Raw genomic sequence first — 20,905 nt, 5'->3', positions numbered from 1 at the left:
CACCTGCCATGTCAGGGTGACGCCACCTGCCATGTCAGGGTGACGCCACCTGCCATGTCAGGGTGACGCCACCTGCCATGTCAGGGTGACGCCACCTGCCATGTCAGGGTGACGCCACCTGCCATGTCAGGGTGACGCCACCTGCCATGTCAGGGTGACGCCACCTGCCATGTCAGGGTGACGCCACCTGCCATGTCAGGGTGACGCCACCTGCCATGTCTTCCTTAATGCTTTTCACCCACGCTCTCTCAGACTTTGACAAACAACAAAATAGAAATGGTACAAAAGGTCAGAAATTCCACTACAAAAGTATTTGTGTGTTAGAACAATGTCAACATCTGGAGAGTATTTGTGTGTTAGAACAATGTCAACATCTGGAGAGTATTTGTGTGTTAGAACAAAGTTAACAATTCCTCTCTCACCTCCTTCCCTTGCTTCCTTGCTTCCTTGTGGACAAAAAGACAAAGTGACCAACAGTAAGTGACGCTCCTTGTTGCCATGGTGACGTGTGTGCAAGTCAACATCAACATTCTTGTGTACACTTTTGTATCATTTTGCATCAGATCTACATACTAGGTCTACACATGATGTGTGTGTTTGTGTGTGTGTGTTTGTGTGTTGCAGTTTCAACTGGGTCTACACATGATGTGTGTGTTTGTGTGTGTGTGTTTGTGTGTTGCAGTTTCAACTGGGTCTACACATGATGTGTGTGTTTGTGTGTGTGTGTTTGTGTGTTGCAGTTTCAACTGGGTCTACACATGATGCGTGTGTTTGTGTGTGTGTGTTTGTGTGTTGCAGTTTCAACTGGGTCTACACATGATGTGTGTGTTTGTGTGTGTGTGTTTGTGTGTTGCAGTTTCAACTGGGTCTACACATGATGTGTGTGTTTGTGTGTTGCAGTTTCAAATGGGTCTACACATGATGTGTGTGTTTGTGTGTTGCAGTTTCAACTGGGTCTACACATGATGTGTGTGTTTGTGTGTTGCAGTGTCAACTGGGTCTACACATGATGTGTGTGTTTGTGTGTGTGTGTTTGTGTGTTGCAGTTTCAACTGGATCTACACATGATGTGTGTGTTTGTGTGTTGCAGTGTCAACTGGGTCTACACATGATGTGTGTGTTTGTGTGTGTGTGTTTGTGTGTTGCAGTTTCAACTGGGTCTACACATGATGTGTGTGTTTGTGTGTTGCAGTTTCAACTGGGTCTACACATGATGTGTGTGTTTGTGTGTTGCAGTTTCAACTGGGTCTACACATGATGTGTGTGTTTGTGTGTGTGTGTTTGTGTGTTGCAGTGTCAACTGGGTCTACACATGATGTGTGTGTTTGTGTGTGTGTGTTTGTGTGTTGCAGTTTCAACTGGGTCTACACATGATGTGTGTGTTTGTGTGTGTGTGTTTGTGTTTTGCAGTTTCAACTGGGTCTACACATGATGTGTGTGTTTGTGTGTTGCAGTTTCAACTGGGTCTACACATGATGTGTGTGTTTGTGTGTTGCAGTTTCAACTGGGTCTACACATGATGTGTGTGTTTGTGTGTTGCAGTGTCAACTGGGTCTACACATGATGTGTGTGTTTGTGTGTGTGTGTTTGTGTGTTGCAGTTTCAACTGGGTCTACACATGATGTGTGTGTTTGTGTGTTGCAGTGTCAACTGGGTCTACACATGATGTGTGTGTTTGTGTGTGTGTGTGTTTGTGTGTTGCAGTTTCAACTGGGTCTACACATGATGTGTGTGTTTGTGTGTTGCAGTTTCAACTGGGTCTACACATGATGTGTGTGTTTGTGTGTTGCAGTTTCAACTGGGTCTACACATGGTGTGTGTGTTTGTGTGTTGCAGTTTCAACTGCGTCTGCACATGATGTGTGTGTTTGTGTGTTGCAGTTTCAACTGGGTCTACACATGATGTGTGTGTTTGTGTGTTGCAGTTTCAACTGGGTCTACACATGATGTGTGTGTTTGTGTGTTGCAGTTTCAACTGGGTCTACACATGATGTGTGTGTTTGTGTGTTGCAGTTTCAACTGGGTCTACACATGATGTGTGTGTTTGTGTGTTGCAGTTTCAACTGGGTCTACACATGATGTGTGTGTTTGTGTGTGTGTGTTTGTGTGTTGCAGTGTCAACTGGGTCTACACATGATGTGTGTGTTTGTGTGTGTGTGTTTGTGTGTTGCAGTTTCAACTGGGTCTACACATGATGTGTGTGTTTGTGTGTGTGTGTTTGTGTTTTGCAGTTTCAACTGGGTCTACACATGATGTGTGTGTTTGTGTGTTGCAGTTTCAACTGGGTCTACACATGATGTGTGTGTTTGTGTGTTGCAGTTTCAACTGGGTCTACACATGGTGTGTGTGTTTGTGTGTTGCAGTTTCAACTGGGTCTACACATGGTGTGTGTGTTTGTGTGTTGCAGTTTCAACTGGGTCTGCACATGATGTGTGTGTTTGTGTGTTGCAGTTTCAACTGGGTCTACACATGATGTGTGTGTTTGTGTGTTGCAGTTTCAACTGGGTCTACACATGGTGTGTGTGTTTGTGTGTTGCAGTTTCAACTGGGTCTGCACATGATGTGTGTGTTTGTGTGTTGCAGTTTCAACTGGGTCTACACATGATGTGTGTGTTTGTGTGTTGCAGTTTCAACTGGGTCTACACATGATGTGTGTGTTTGTGTGTTGCAGTTTCAACTGGGTCTGCACATGATGTGTGTGTTTGTGTGTTGCAGTTTCAACTGGGTCTGCACATGATGTGTGTGTTTGTGTGTTGCAGTTTCAACCGGGTCTGCACATGATGTGTGTGTTTGTGTGTTGCAGTTTCAACTGGGTCTGCACATGATGTGTGTGTTTGTGTGTTGCAGTTTCAACTGGGTCTGCACATGATGTGTGTGTTTGTGTGTGTGTGTTTGTGTGTTGCAGTGTCAACTGAGTCTACACATGATGTGTGTGTTTGTGTGTTGCAGTTTCAACTGGGTCTACACATGATGTGTGTGTTTGTGTGTTGCAGTTTCAACTGGGTCTACACATGATGTGTGTGTTTGTGTGTTGCAGTTTCAACTGGGTCTACACATGATGTGTGTGTTTGTGTGTTGCAGTTTCAACTGGGTCTACACATGATGTGTGTGTTTGTGTTGCAGTTTCAACAGGGTCTACACATGATGTGTGTGTTTGTGTGTTGCAGTTTCAACTGGGTCTGCACATGATGTGTGTGTTTGTGTGTGTGTGTTTGTGTGTTGCAGTTTCAACTGGGTCTGCACATGATGTGTGTGTTTGTGTGTGTGTTTGTGTGTTGCAGTTTCAACTGGGTCTGCACATGATGTGTGTGTTTGTGTGTTGCAGTTTCAACTGGGTCTGCACATGATGTGTGTGTTTGTGTGTTGCAGTTTCAACTGGGTCTGCACATGATGTGTGTGTTTGTGTGTTGCAGTTCCAACTGGGTCTGCACATGATGTGTGTGTTTGTGTGTTGCAGTTTCAACTGAGTCTGCACATGATGTGTGTTTGTGTGTTGCAGTGTCAACTGAGTCTACACATGATGTGTGTGTTTTTGTGTTGCAGTTTCAACTGGGTCTACACATGATGTGTGTGTTTGTGTCTTGCAGTTTCAACTGGGTCTACACATGATGTGTGTGTTTGTGTTGCAGTTTCAACTGGGTCTACACATGATGTGTGTGTTTGTGTGTTGCAGTTTCAACTGGGTCTACACATGATGTGTGTTTGTGTGTTGCAGTGTCAACTGAGTCTACACATGATGTGTGTGTTTGTGTGTTGCAGTTTCAACTGGGTCTACACATGATGTGTGTGTTTGTGTGTTGCAGTTTCAACTGGGTCTACACATGATGTGTGTGTTTGTGTTGCAGTTTCAACTGGGTCTACACATGATGTGTGTGTTTGTGTGTTGCAGTTCCAACTGGGTCTGCACATGATGTGTGTGTTTGTGTGTTGCAGTTTCAACTGGGTCTGCACATGATGTGTGTGTTTGTGTGTTGCAGTTTCAACTGAGTCTGCACATGATGTGTGTTTGTGTGTTGCAGTGTCAACTGAGTCTACACATGATGTGTGTGTTTGTGTGTTGCAGTTTCAACTGGGTCTACACATGATGTGTGTGTTTGTGTGTTGCAGTTTCAACTGGGTCTACACATGATGTGTGTGTTTGTGTTGCAGTTTCAACTGGGTCTACACATGATGTGTGTGTTTGTGTCTTGCAGTTACACAACCACCCGTTCTGACAGAGTCTTTAGAGGCCATGACAACATTCACTGCGTTTGCTGCTAGCGACATCCATCTTCCCTGTGAGGCCTCCGGCAACCCAACGCCCACGTATGTCCCTCATCATTGTTATCATATGGTCATAGATGCTTGTCAACAACGTCCACGTATGTCCCTCATCATTGTTAACATATTGTCATAGATGCTTGTCAACAATGCCCACGTATGTCCCTCATCATTGTTATCATATTGTCATAGATGCTTGTCAACAACGCCCACGTATGTCCCTCATCATTGTTATCATATTGTCATAGATACTTGTCAACAATGCCCACGTATGTCCCTCATCATTGTTATCATATTATCATAGATACTTGTCAACAACACCCACGTATGTCCCTCATCATTGTTATCATATTGTCATAGATGCTTGTCAACAACGCCCACGTATGTCCCTCATCATTGTTATCATATTGTCATAGATACTTGTCAACAACGCCCACGTATGTCCCTCATCATTGTTATCATATTGTCATAGATACTTGTCAACAACGCCCACGTATGTCCCTCATCATTGTTATCATATTGTCATAGATACTTGTCAACAACGCCCACGTATGTCCCTCATCATTGTTATCATATTGTCATAGATACTTGTCAACAACGCCCACGTATGTCCCTCATCATTGTTATCATATTGTCATAGATACTTGTCAACAACGCCCACGTATGTCCCTCATCATTGTTATCATATTGTCATAGATACTTGTCAACAACGCCCACGTATGTCCCTCATCATTGTTATCATATTGTCATAGATACTTGTCAACAACGCCCACGTATGTCCCTCATCATTGTTATCATATTGTCATAGATACTTGTCAACAATGCCCACGTATGTCCCTCATCATTGTTATCATATTGTCATAGATACTTGTCAACAATGCCCACGTATGTCCCTCATCATTGTTATCATATTGTCATAGATGCTTGTCAACAACGCCCACGTATGTCCCTCATCATTGTTATCATATTGTCATAGATACTTGTCAACAATGCCCACGTATGTCCCTCATCATTGTTATCATATTATCATAGATACTTGTCAACAACACCCACGTATGTCCCTCATCATTGTTATCATATTGTCATAGATGCTTGTCAACAACGCCCACGTATGTCCCTCATCATTGTTATCATATTGTCATAGATACTTGTCAACAACGCCCACGTATGTCCCTCATCATTGTTATCATATTGTCATAGATACTTGTCAACAACGCCCACGTATGTCCCTCATCATTGTTATCATATTGTCATAGATACTTGTCAACAACGCCCACGTATGTCCCTCATCATTGTTATCATATTGTCATAGATACTTGTCAACAACGCCCACGTATGTCCCTCATCATTGTTATCATATTGTCATAGATACTTGTCAACAACGCCCACGTATGTCCCTCATCATTGTTATCATATAGTCATAGATACTTGTCAACAACGCCCACGTATGTCCCTCATCATTGTTATCATATTGTCATAGATACTTGTCAACAACGCCCACGTATGTCCCTCATCATTGTTATCATATTGTCATAGATACTTGTCAACAACGCCCACGTATGTCCCTCATCATTGTTATCATATTGTCATAGATGCTTGTCAACAACGCCCACGTAGGCCCCTTATCATTGTTATCATATTGTCATAGATGCTTGTCAACAACGCCCACGTATGTCCCTCATCATTGTTATCATATTGTCATAGATGCTTGTCAACAACGCCCACGTATGTCCCTCATCATTGTTATCATATTGTCATAGATGCTTGTCAACAACGCCCACGTATGTCCCTCATCATTGTTATCATATTTTCATAGATACTTGTCAACAACGCCCACGTATGTCCCTCATCATTGTTATCATATTGTCATAGATACTTGTCAACAACGCCCACGTATGTCCCTCATCATTGTTATCATATTGTCATAGATACTTGTCAACAACGCCCACGTATGTCCCTCATCATTGTTATCATATTGTCATAGATACTTGTCAACAACGCCCACGTATGTCCCTCATCATTGTTATCATATTGTCATAGATACTTGTCAACAACGCCCACGTATGTCCCTCATCATTGTTATCATATTGTCATAGATGCTTGTCAACAACGCCCACGTATGTCCCTCATCATTGTTATCATATGGTCATAGATACTTGTCAACAACGCCCACGTATGTCCCTCATCATTGTTATCATATGGTCATAGATACTTGTCAACAACGCCCACGTATGTCCCTCATCATTGTTATCATATTGTCATTGATACTTGTCAACAACGCCCACGTATGTCCCTCATCATTGTTATCATATGGTCATAGATACTTGTCAACAACGCCCACGTATGTCCCTCATCATTGTTATCATATTGTCATAGATACTTGTCAACAACGCCCACGTATGTCCCTCATCATTGTTATCATATTGTCATAGATACTTGTCAACAACGCCCACGTATGTCCCTCATCATTGTTATCATATGGTCATAGATACTTGTCAACAACGCCCACGTATGTCCCTCATCATTGTTATCATATTGTCATAGATACTTGTCAACAACGCCCACGTATGTCCCTCATCATTGTTATCATATTGTCATAGATGCTTGTCAACAACGCCCACGTATGTCCCTCATCATTGTTATCATATGGTCATAGATACTTGTCAACAACGCCCACGTATGTCCCTCATCATTGTTATCATATGGTCATAGATACTTGTCAACAACGCCCACGTATGTCCCTCATCATTGTTATCATATTGTCATTGATACTTGTCAACAACGCCCACGTATGTCCCTCATCATTGTTATCATATGGTCATAGATACTTGTCAACAACGCCCACGTATGTCCCTCATCATTGTTATCATATTGTCATAGATACTTGTCAACAACGCCCACGTATGTCCCTCATCATTGTTATCATATGGTCATAGATACTTGTCAACAACGCCCACGTATGTCCCTCATCATTGTTATCATATGGTCATAGATGCTTGTCAACAACGCCCACGTATGTCCCTCATCATTGTTATCATATTGTCATAGATGCTTGTCAACAACGCCCATGTATGTCCCTCATCATTGTTATCATATTGTCATAGATGCTTGTCAACAACGCCCACGTATGTCCCTCATCATTGTTATCATATGGTCATAGATACTTGTCAACAACGCCCACGTATGTCCCAAAATAACACAAATCAATAATTGAACATAAATCAATAATTGAACAGAAATCAATAATTGAACACAAATCAATAATTGAACAGAATTCAATAATTGAACAGAAATCAATAATTGAACACAAATCAATAATTGAACAGAAATCAATAATTGAACACAAATCAATAATTGAACACCAATCAATAAAATGGACAGATTCATGGATGGAAGAAAGTTTCAGCCCTACTGAATATTTGAATACTAAATATTGATAATATTGATCCATCCCTCTGGGCGGGGCTAACCCAGCCAAGTCAGTCATGTGACACTAAACCATTCCTTCTCTTCCTGCTTCCTGTTACTATGGCAACTAATGTGGACCTAATGCGATGACATCGCTAATGGGAGCTTTGTTTTGGTAGCATCCGCTGGGAAAAAGACGGTAGGATGTTCGGGTCGGAGCAGACAGGAAGTGGACCGCTGACGGTCGGCGCTGACGAGGTGCTGGAGTCCTACCAAGGAATCTACCGCTGCTACGCCGCCAACGACCTGGGCACCGCCATGACACACACCTGGCGTGTCATCGTGGAGCGTGAGTCATCTAAAGTACACATCGTCAAAGGAGGCCAACACACACACAGTCTCATCTTCTGTTGCCGCGGTAACCACTGCGGTGATGTTATATACAGTATATATCACATATACAACACACAGTCTCATCTTGTGTTGCCGTGGTAACCACTGTAGTGATGTCATATACAGTATATATCACATATACAACACACAGTCTCATCTTGTGTTGCCGTGGTAACCACTGTAGTGATGTCATATACAGTATATATCACATATACAACACACAGTCTCATCTTGTGTTGCCGTGGTAACCACTGTAGTGATGTCATATACAGTATATATCACATATACAACACACAGTCTCATCTTGTGTTGCCGCATATATATATATATATATATATATATATATATATATATATATATATATATATATATATATATATATATATATATATATATATATATATATATATATATATATATATATATATACATATATATATATACATATATATATATATATATATATATATATATATATATATATATATATATATATATATATATATATATATATATATATATATATAACGTGTGTATATATATATATATATATATATATATATATATATATGTATATATATATATATATATATATGTATATATATATATATATATATATATATATATATATATATATATATATATATATATATATATATATATATATATATATATATATATATATATATATATATATATATATATATATATATATATATATATATATATATATATATATGTACAAAGCCCAGAAGCAGTGAAGTTGTCAGGTTGTGTAAAAGGTAAATAAAAAGAGAATACAACAAATCCTTTTCAACTTCTATTCAATGAATAGACTACAAAGACAAGATATTTCATGTTCACACTGACAAACTTTGTTTTATTCAGCAAATATTAGCTCATTTGGAATTTGATGGCTGCAACATGTTTCAAAAAAGCTGGCACAAGTGGCAAAGAAGAGTGATAAAGTTGAGGAATGCTCATCAAACACTTATTTGGAACATCCCATGGGTGAACAGGCTAATTGGGAACAGGTGGGTGCCATGATTGGGTATAAAAGTAGCTTCCATGAAATGCTCAGTCGTTCACAAACATGGACGGGGCGAGGGTCACAGGTCAAGGGTCACAGGTCAAGGGTCACCACTTTGTCAACAAATGCCTGAGCAAATAGTTAAACAACAACAATTGTCAAGCAGGAATTGAGGGATGTCACCATCTACGCTGCGTAATATCATCAAAAGGTGCAGAGAATGTGGAGAAATGACTGCAGGTAAGCCATGATATTACACACCTTGGATCCCTCAGGCATCAACAAGCCACTTCAGTGTGTAAAGGATATCACCACATGGGCTCAGGAACACTTCAGAAAACCACTGTCAGCAACTACAGTTGGTCGCTACATCTGTAAGTGCAAGTTAAAACTCTACTATGCAAAGCCAAGGAAAGGCCATGTAACACACTTAACATGTAACACACTTAACATGTAACACACTTAACATGTAACACACTTAACGTGTAACACACTGCTAACACACTTAACATGTAACACACTTAACATGTAACACACTTAACGTGTAACACACTGCTAACACACTTAACATGTAACACACTTAACATGTAACACACTTAACATGTAACACACTTAACGTGTAACACACTTAACATGTAACACACTTAACATGTAACACACTTAACATGTAACACACTTAACGTGTACACACTTAACATGTAACACACTTAACATGTAACACACTTAACGTGTAACACACTTAACATGTAACACACTTAACATGTAACACACTTAACGTGTAACACACTGCTAACACACTTAACGTGTAACACACTTAACGTGTAACACACTTAACATGTAACACACTTAACATGTAACACACTTAACGTGTAACACACTGCTAACACACTTAACATGTAACACACTTAACATGTAACACACTTAACATGTAACACACTTAACGTGTAACACACTGCTAACACACTTAACATGTAACACACTTAACATGTAACACACTTAACGTGTAACACACTGCTAACACACTTAACATGTAACACACTTAACATGTAACACACTTAACATGTAACACACTTAACGTGTAACACACTTAACATGTAACACACTTAACATGTAACACACTTAACATGTAACACACTTAACGTGTACACACTTAACATGTAACACACTTAACATGTAACACACTTAACGTGTAACACACTTAACATGTAACACACTTAACATGTAACACACTTAACGTGTAACACACTGCTAACACACTTAACGTGTAACACACTTAACGTGTAACACACTGCTAACACACTTAACGTGTAACACACTTAACATGTAACACACTTAACGTGTAACACACTTAACATGTAACACACTTAACGTGTAACACACTTAACATGTAACACACTTAACATGTAACACACTTAACGTGTAACACACTGCTAACACAGTTAACGTGTAACACACTGCTAACACACTTAACATGTAACACACTGCTAACACACTTAAAGGGAAACTTCGGTTTTTTTCAACCTGGGCCCTGTTTTCATAATTTTTTCTGTATATGTGAGTGCTGGATAAAACATTTTTTGAGGTCGCGCCAGTATTGAGCAGGGCAGGCAGCCTCCAGCCCAGCTAACGCTCGTACACAGGGCAACTGGCTCTCGTCAAAATTCGGCCTATAAACATGCATTTTTTTCACACTGACAGGCTCAGATAGTTACAATGAGTGTCCGACAACATACTAGAAAGGAGAAATTAACGTATGTCTCTACCTTTAGCTGGAGATCGCTGTTTGTTGTGAGCTGTGTCCAAATCTCACCACGCTACAAATCTAGTTCCGAAATCTCGCGATAACTCGCGACAAAACACCGGTGGAAAAACAGTTACCTGACTGAGGTGAAGAGAGATGACTGACAAACAAACAAACTTTTCTATAAAACTAAAATAACAGTCTTCGGTAATCCAACAGAAAATCACTTCGGTCGTCTCTCTTCACCTCAGTCAGGTAACTGTTTTTCCACCGGTGTTTTGTCGCGAGTTATCGCGAGATTTCGGAACGAGATTTGTAGCGTGGTGAGATTTGGACACAGCTCACAACAAACAGCGATCTCCAGCTAAAGGTAGAGACATACGTTAATTTCTCCTTTCTAGTATGTTGTCGGACACTCATTGTAACTATCTGAGCCTGTCAGTGTGAAAAAAATGCATGTTTATAGGCCGAATTTTGACGAGAGCCAGTTGCCCTGTGTACGAGCGTTAGCTGGGCTGGAGGCTGCCTGCCCTGCTCAATACTGGCGCGACCTCAAAAAATGTTTTATCCAGCACTCACATATACAGAAAAAATTATGAAAACAGGGCCCAGGTTGAAAAAAACCGAAGTTTCCCTTTAACATGTAACACACTTAACATGTAACACATTTAACATGTAACACACTTAACATGTAACACACTGCTAACACACTTAACATGTAACACACTTAACATGTAACACACTTAATGTGTAACACACTGCTAACACACTTAATGTGTAACACACTGCTAACACACTTAACATGTAACACACTTAACATGTAACACATTTAACATGTAACACACTTAACATGTAACACACTGCTAACACACTTAACATGTAACACACTTAACATGTAACACACTTAACATGTAACACACTGCTAACACACTTAACATGTAACACACTTAACATGTAACACACTGCTAACACACTTAACGTGTAACACACTGCTAACACACTTAACATGTAACACACTGCTAACACACTTAACATGTAACACACTTAACATGTAACACACTGCTGAAAATACCTTTGTTGCAACGTGTTGCTGCCATTAATTCAACTTCATGATTATTTGCAAAAAATAAGAAAGTTTCTCAGCGTGAACATGAAATATGTTGTCTTCTTTGCAGTCTATTCATACGTAGAAGTATCATTATCCCCTACGGTGTGTAGTGTATGGCGTAGGATATATATATATATATATATATATATATATATATATATATATATATATATATATATATATATATATATATATATATATATATATATATATATATATATATATATATATATATATATATATATATATATATATATATATATATATATATATATATATATATATATATATATATATATATATATATATATATATATATATATATATATATATATATATATATATATATATATATATACTTTTTGTGTCTTGTCTTGTCCCCAATATCCCTTCACTAAATGCTGAATATAGCAAACATTTCATCAAATCAAATACAAATATGGCAACAAGAAACGTAACCCACACTTCTCTTCAGTAAAATAATATGTACATCAGATATGAACATGTACATCAATGATGTAAAATAATATGTACATTAATGATGTAAAATAATATGTACATCAATGATGTAAAATAATATGTACATTCATGATGTAAAATAATATGTACATTAATGATGTAAAATAACATGTACATTAATGATGTAAAATAATATGTACATCAATGATGGAAAATAATATGTACATTAAATATGTAAAATAATATGTACATTAATGATGTAAAATAACATGTACATTAATGATGTAAAATAATATGTACATCAATGATGTAAAATAATATGTACATTAATGATGTAAAAAAACATGTACATCAATGATGTAAAATATTATGTACATCAATTATGTAAAATAATATGTACATTAATGATGTAAAATAACATGTACATTAATTATGTAAAATAATATGTACATCAATTATGTAAAATAATATGTACATTAATGATGTAAAATAATATGTACATCAATGATGTAAAATAATATGTACATTAATGATGTAAAATAACATGTACATTAATTATGTAAAATAATATGTACATCAATGATGTAAAATAATATGTACATTAATGATGTAAAATAATATGTACATTAATGATGTAAAATAACATGTACATTAATGATGTAAAATAATATGTACATTAATGATGTAAAATAATATGTACATCAATGATGGAAAATAATATGTACATTAATGATGTAAAATAATATGTACATTAATGATGTAAAATAACATGTACATTAATGATGTAAAATAATATGTACATCAATTATGTAAAATAATATGTACATCAATGATGTAAAATAATATGTACATTAATTATGTAAAATAATATGTACATTAATGATGTAAAATAACATGTACATCAATGATGTAAAATAATATGTACATTAATGATGTAAAATAATATGTACATTAATGATGTAAAATAACATGTACATTAATTATGTAAAATAATATGTACATCAATGATGGAAAATAATATGTACATGAATGATGTAAAATAATATGTACATTAATGATGTAAAATAACATGTACATTAATGATGTAAAATAATATGTACATCAATTATGTAAAATAATATGTACATTAATGATGTAAAATAACATGTACATTAATGATGTAAAATAATATGTACATTAATGATGTAAAATAACATGTACATTAATTATGTAAAATAATATGTACATCAATGATGGAAAATAATGTGTACATTAATTATGTAAAATAATATGTACATTAATGATGTAAAATAACATGTACATTAATGATGTAAAATAATATTTACATTAATGATGTACAATAATATGTACATTAATTATGTAAAATAATATATACATTAATTATGTAAAATAATTTGTACATAAATTATGTAAAATAATATGCACATTAATGATGTAAAATAACATGTACATTAATGATGTAAAATAATATGTACATCAATGATGTAAAATAATATGTACATTAATGATGTAAAATAACATGTAAATCAATGATGTAAAATAATATGTACATCAATGATGTAAAATAATATGTACATTAATGATGTAAAATAACATGTACATTAATGATGTAAAATAATATGTACATCAATGATGTAAAATAATATGTACATTAATGATGTAAAATAATATGTACATCAATGATGTAAAATAATATGTACATCAATGATGTAAAATAATATGTACCTTAATGATGTAAAATAACATGTACATTAATGATGTAAAATAATATGTACATCAATGATGTAAAATAACATGTACATTAATGATGTAAAATAACATGTACATCAATGATGTAAAATAATATGTACATTAATGATGTAAAATAATATGTACATCAATGATGTAAAATAATATGTACATCAATGATGTAAAATAATATGTACATTAATGATGTAAAATAATATGTACATTAATGATTTAAAATAACATGTACATTAATGATGTAAAATAATATGTACATCAATGATGGAAAATAATATGTACATTAATGATGTAAAATAATATGTACATTAATGATGTAAAATAACATGTACATTAATGATGTAAAATAATATGTACATTAATGATGTAAAATAATATGTACATTAATTATGTAAAAAAATAATATGTACATTAATGATGTAAAATAACATGTACATTAATGATGTAAAATAACATGTACATTAATGATGTAAAATAATATGTACATTAATGATGTAAAATAATATGTACATCAATGATGTAAAATAATATGTACATCAATGATGTAAAATAATATGTACATTAATGATGTAAAATAATATGTACATCAATGATGTAAAATAATATGTACATCAATAATGTAAAATAATATGTACATCAATGATGTAAAATAATATGTACATCAATGATGTAAAATAATATGTACATTAATGATGTAAAATAATATGTACATTAATGATGTAAAATAACATGTACATTAATGATGTAAAATAATATGTACATCAATGATGGAAAATAATATGTACATTAATGATGTAAAATAATATGTACATTAATGATGTAAAATAACATGTACATTAATGATGTAAAATAATATGTACATCAATGATGTAAAATAATATGTACATCAATGATGTAAAATAATATGTACATTAATGATGTAAAATAATATGTACATTAATGATGTAAAATAACATGTATATTAATGATGTAAAATAATATGTACATCAATGATGTAAAATAATATGTACATTAATGATGTAAAATAACATGTACATCAATGATGTAAAATAATATGTACATTAATGATGTAAAATAACATGTACATCAATTATGTAAAATAATATGTACATTAATGATGTGATGATTACTGAGTGGCTGGACGGGACAGAATAAAAAAAAATAGAATATTTAATATGAATATTTGTTAGATTGGGGACAATACTTCCAGGAGGCTTACAACCGCTGACTGCTGTTGTGTTTGCAGCTTCTGTTGTGTTTGCAGCTGCTGACTGCTGTTGTGTTTGCAGCTGCTGACTGCTGTTGTGTTTGCAGCTGCTGTTGTGTTTGCAGCTGCTGACTTCTGTTGTGTTTGCAGCTGCTGTTGTGTTTGCAGCTGCTGACTGCTGTTGTGTTTGCAGCTGCTGTTGTGTTTGCAGCTGCTGACTGCTGTTGTGTTTGCAGCTGCTGACTGCTGTTGTGTTTGCAGCTGCTGTTGTGTTTGCAGCTGCTGACGTGTTTGCAGCTGCTGACTGCTGTTGTGTTTGCAGCTGCTGTTGTGTTTGCAGCTGCTGACTGCTGTTGTGTTTGCAGCTGCTGACTGCTGTTGTGTTTGCAGCTCAGCCAGTGCTGAAGAAGCAGTGGAAGTTGCTCAAGAGACCGCTGGAAGGTGAGAGCATCGTCTTGTCCTGCAAACCCCCGCCCAGCTCCAGTACCACACACATCCACTGGATGGACAAGAGTGAGTTCCTTCTTTGTTCTTGTGAACACATGAACACACACTTTACACTTCAGCTATGATTGTTAGTCATTGTGAACACATGAACACACACTTTACACTTCAGCTATGATTGCTAGTCATTGTGAACACATGAACACACACTTTACACTTCAGCTATGATTATTAGTCATTGTGAACACATGAACACACACTTTACACTTCAGCTATGATTGTTAGTCCTTGTGAACACATGAACACACACTTTACACTTCAGCTATGATTGTTAGTCATTGTGAACACATGAACACACACTTTACACTTCAGCTATGATTGCTAGTCATTGTGAACACATGAACACACACTTTACACTTCAGCTATGATTGTTAGTCATTGTGAACACATGAACACACACTTTACACTTCAGCTATGATTGTTAGTCATTGTGAACACATGAACACACACTTTACACTTCAGCTATGATTGTTAGTCATTGTGAACACATGAACACACACTTTACACTTCAGCTATGATTGTTCATCACTTCATCATCACCTTTCACCTAATATCCACGACTACAATGAATGATTGCATCTCAATGGGACTAATGTTATATTATATTATGTCAATTCTATTATTTTTAATGTTATATTATATTATGTCAATTCTATTATTGTTAATGTTATATTATATTATGTCAATTGTATTATTTTTAATGTTATATTATATTATGTCAATTGTATTATTTTTAATGTTATATTATTATGTCAATTCTGTTCTTCTTGTGGCGCTCAAGTCTGGAAGCTTCCATGCATGTCATGTGTGCTGCTGTGACAACATTGACATGGCCAACAAATGTGTCACCTTATAAGGATTTTACGTCAATATCGATAATTATTGATGTTCTTTATGACCTATGGAAAATAAGAACCATGAGAAAAATATATGAAATGTAAAAAAAATGTAGCCTCCCTCTGAATATAATCATCTCAGCTGTCAAGGCAGGAAGGAAGAGAAAAGTCAACACAAGCATGGAAGACCCTCAAGGTAAACACAATAGTAAAATAACAATAATAAGACCCTCAAGGTAAACACAATTGTAAAATAACAATAATAAGACCCTCAAGGTAAACACAATTGTAAAATAACAATAATAAGACCCTCAAGGTAAACACAATTGTGAAATAACAATAATAAGAAATGACCCTCTAGAAGACCCTCAAGGTAATCACAATCGTGAAATAACAATAATAAGAAATGACCCTCTAGAAGACCCTCAAGGTAAACACAATTGTAAAATAACAATAGTAAGAAATGACCCTCAAGAAGACCCTCATGGTAAACACAATTGAAAAATAACAATAATAAGACCCTCAAGGTAAACACAATAGTAAAATAACAATAATAAGAAATGAAATGAAGGTGCAAACATCAGGTAAGAAATTCTGCATAAAGTGTAAGAAAATAGTGTGAAAGTGAAACCTGAGAAGAACTGAAGGTTTAGTGCCAGGTAATTACAGCTGTGCTCTAAAGGGTGAGTGCGGCTATAGTGGTGTGGTATTAGCGGTCTTGCCTTGCATCATTTACACACCACATTGGTCTGACTACAGTCCCTTCTAAAAAACTGCCATACTATCCAGGTGCATTTGTCTGTTTTGTACACATTATTTTGGCTCACTGCAAAGAATTAACAGTGATACAACAAGATGATAGCTGATTGGCTGTTAGCATGACGCTAATCAGTGATCATTCATACTTTGTTCATACAACAAGATGATAGCTGATTGGCTGTTAGCATGACGCTAATCAGTGATCATTCATACTTTGTTCATACAACAAGATGATAGCTGATTGGCTGTTAGCATGTCCCTCCCACTAATCAGTGATCATTCATACTTTGTTCGTACAACAAGATGATAGCTGATTGGCTGTTAGCATGTCCCTCCCACTAATCAGTGATCATTCATACTTTGTTCATACAACAAGATGATAGCTGATTGGCTGTTAGCATGTCACTAATCAGTGATCATTCATACTTTGTTCATACAACAAGATGATAGCTGATTGGCTGTTAGCATGTCACTAATCAGTGATCATTCATACTTTGTTCATACAACAAGATGATAGCTGATTGGCTGTTAGCATGTCCCTCCCACTAATCAGTGATCATTCATACTTTGTTCATACAACAAGATGATAGCTGATTGGCTGTTAGCATGTCACTAATCAGTGATCATTCATACTTTGTTCGTACAACCAACCTTGCTTAGCAACTTCCGCTTTCTTCTGACAAAAATAATTAGAGAAAGCATTTTTTCAAATAGCGATTACCTGGATATATATTGATATCTTTTTATATATTGATATCATTTTCTGGCCCAGCCCTAATGGAGTCTATCCAAAACAAACAACAGCAGAAAACAATGTCTCATATTTCAGTTCCAGCCCACAACCTCACACTTAGTCTTTATATGCCTTGCTTGGATCAATAAAGTACTTTCTATTCTATTCTATTCTATTCATTCGTTAGCCGTGTTACAAAAAAAGATCAATTAGACTGATCCACTTTAAGAGCTTCTTCACATGAATAGTGCTTACAAAGTACAAAGAAGAAGAATTATGTGAAATACTTTCAACCTTATTGAATATAAGATATTCTTCATCTCAGTATATTAATAATGACTGAATTAATTCATGACATATTACAAAACTGTTGTATAAACTAATTCAAAGATATTTTATTATAAAAAGGTCAGTAAATGACGTATATATTTGTAAACGCTATGAAGTGGGAAAAGGCTAGGATTAAATAAGCTTGACTTCTTTCTACTCCTGTAAAGTGAAATTATATGAAAGTGTGATGTTTTATACTGTAAGTGTGTTCATGTTCCATATCAACTAAATAGTGTGATGTATTATACTGTAAGTGTGTTCATGTTCCATATCAACTAAATAGTGTGATGTATTATACTGTAAGTGTGTTCATGTTCCAAATCAACTAAATAGTGTGATGCATTATACTGTAAGTGTGTTCATGTTCCATATCAACTAAATAGTGTGATGTATTATACTGTAAGTGTGTTCATGTTCCATATCAACTAAATAGTGTGATGTTTTATACTGTAAGTGTGTTCATGTTCCATATCAACTAAATAGTGTGATGTATTATACTGTAAGTGTGTTCATGTTCCATATCAACTAAATAGTGTGATGTATTATACTGTAAGTGTGTTCATGTTCCATATCAACTAAATAGTGTGATGTTTTATACTGTAAGTGTGTTCATGTTCCAAATCAACTAAATAGTGTGATGTATTATACTGTAAGTGTGTTCATGTTCCATATCAACTAAATAGTGTGATGTATTATACTGTAAGTGTGTTCATGTTCCATATCAACTAAATAGTGTGATGTATTATACTGTAAGTGTGTTCATGTTCCATATCAACTAAATAGTGTGATGTTTTATACTGTAAGTGTGTTCATGTTCCATATCAACTAAATAGTGTGATGTTTTATACTGTAAGTGTGTTCATGTTCCATATCAACTAAATAGTGTGATGTATTATACTGTAAGTGTGTTCATGTTCCATATCAACTAAATAGTGTGATGTATTATACTGTAAGTGTGTTCATGTTCCATATCAACTAAATAGTGTGATGTTTTATACTGTAAGTGTGTTCATGTTCCAAATCAACTAAAGAACTAAAGAAGCACTAGTTTATTAGACAGACCTGCAAACTCTGTCGTGGTGTAGGCTACAAGATACTGGTGTCGTGGTGTAGGCTACAAGATACTGGTGTCGTGGTGTAGGCTACAAGATACTGGTGTCGTGGTGTAGGCTACAAGATACTGGTGTCGTGGTGTAGGCTACAAGATACTGGTGTCGTGGTGTAGGCTACAAGATACTGGTGTCGTGGTGTAGGCTACAAGATACTGGTGTCGTGGTGTAGGCTACAAGATCCTGGTGTCGTGGTGTAGGCTACAAGATCCTGGTGTCGTGGTGTAGGCTACAAGATACTGGTGTCGTGGTGTAGGCTACAAGATACTGGTGTCGTGGTGTAGGCTACAAGATACCGTTAACGTTATCAGACACATACAAAAAGGCTAACGTTAGCCGCTGACCATGCTTAGGTAACGTTAGTCTAGCTAACATTACTGCAGTCCTGGTTGACATAAGAAGTAACGTTACTACAAGTGAGCAGATATGGAAATGAACCGGCAACAGTTAACGTTAGTTACTCACCGGCGTCACCGCCACTGTAGCTGGGACTGGGGAAGCTGGCAGAAGAAGAGGGGCGTCACCGCCACTGTAGCTGGGACTGGGGAAGCTGGCAGAAGAAGAAGGGCGTCACCGCCACTGTAGCTGGGACTGGGGCAGCTGGCAGAAGAAGAGGGGCGTCACGGCCACTGTAGCTGGGACTGGGGCAGCTGGCAGAAGAAGAAGGGCGTCACCGCCACTGTAGCTGGGACTGGGGCAGCTGGCAGAAGAAGAGGGGCGTCACGGCCACTGTAGCTGGGACTGGGGCAGCTGGCAGAAGAAGAGGGGCGTCACCGCCACTGTAGCTGGGACTGGGGCAGCTGGCAGAAGAAGAGGGGCGTCACCGCCACTGTAGCTGGGACTGGGGCAGCTGGCAGAAGAAGAGGGGCGTCACCGCCACTGTAGCTGGGACTGGGGCAGCTGGCAGAAGAAGAGGGGCGTCACCGCCACTGTAGCTGGGACTGGGGCAGCTGGCAGAAGAAGAGGGGCGTCACCGCCACTGTAGCTGGGACTGGGGCAGCTGGCAGAAGAAGAGGGGCGTTCTTGGTCGTCTCTGCCGCTGCTTCGAAGACACGACGCGCTTGTTGTGCTTCCCCCGCTTACACGAGAGCGAAGCCTGGCAATAATTGCATATTGCCGCTTCCTCGTTTTTTTGGTGAAATGAAGCCATGCCTTAGAGCGCTTTTTCCGGTCCATTGTTTTTCCTGCTTTCCTATCTGCGCCTAATGACTGAGCTACGTGACGTCATTTCTTGTGATGTTCCGCAGGGCATTTCTTGTCGGGACGGGATTCCTTCCCGGGGATTC

At 36.6% G+C, this 20,905-nt stretch overlaps 1 protein-coding gene across 2 annotated transcripts in view; it reads left to right on the top strand.

Moving 5' to 3' along the window:
- Positions 1–467: 467 nt before the first annotated feature.
- LOC133654317 (neural cell adhesion molecule L1.1-like) overlaps positions 468–20,905 on the top strand; it is a 68,064-nt gene continuing 47,626 nt past the window's right edge. For both annotated transcript variants that reach the window (XM_062054617.1, XM_062054616.1), the window contains exons 1-4: positions 468–476; positions 4,193–4,304; positions 7,847–8,016; positions 15,739–15,861. In XM_062054617.1, coding sequence (XP_061910601.1) covers positions 4,231–4,304; positions 7,847–8,016; positions 15,739–15,861 — 367 coding nt within the window. In that variant the 5' untranslated portion in view covers positions 468–476; positions 4,193–4,230. The remainder of the gene's footprint in view (positions 477–4,192; positions 4,305–7,846; positions 8,017–15,738; positions 15,862–20,905) is intronic.

This window comes from Entelurus aequoreus, linkage group LG07, assembly GCF_033978785.1.
Source record: "Entelurus aequoreus isolate RoL-2023_Sb linkage group LG07, RoL_Eaeq_v1.1, whole genome shotgun sequence".
Classification (NCBI taxonomy): Eukaryota; Metazoa; Chordata; class Actinopteri; order Syngnathiformes; family Syngnathidae; genus Entelurus; species Entelurus aequoreus.
Note: the sequence above shows the minus strand (reverse complement) of the source record. Positions and strands in the feature narration are given on the sequence as shown.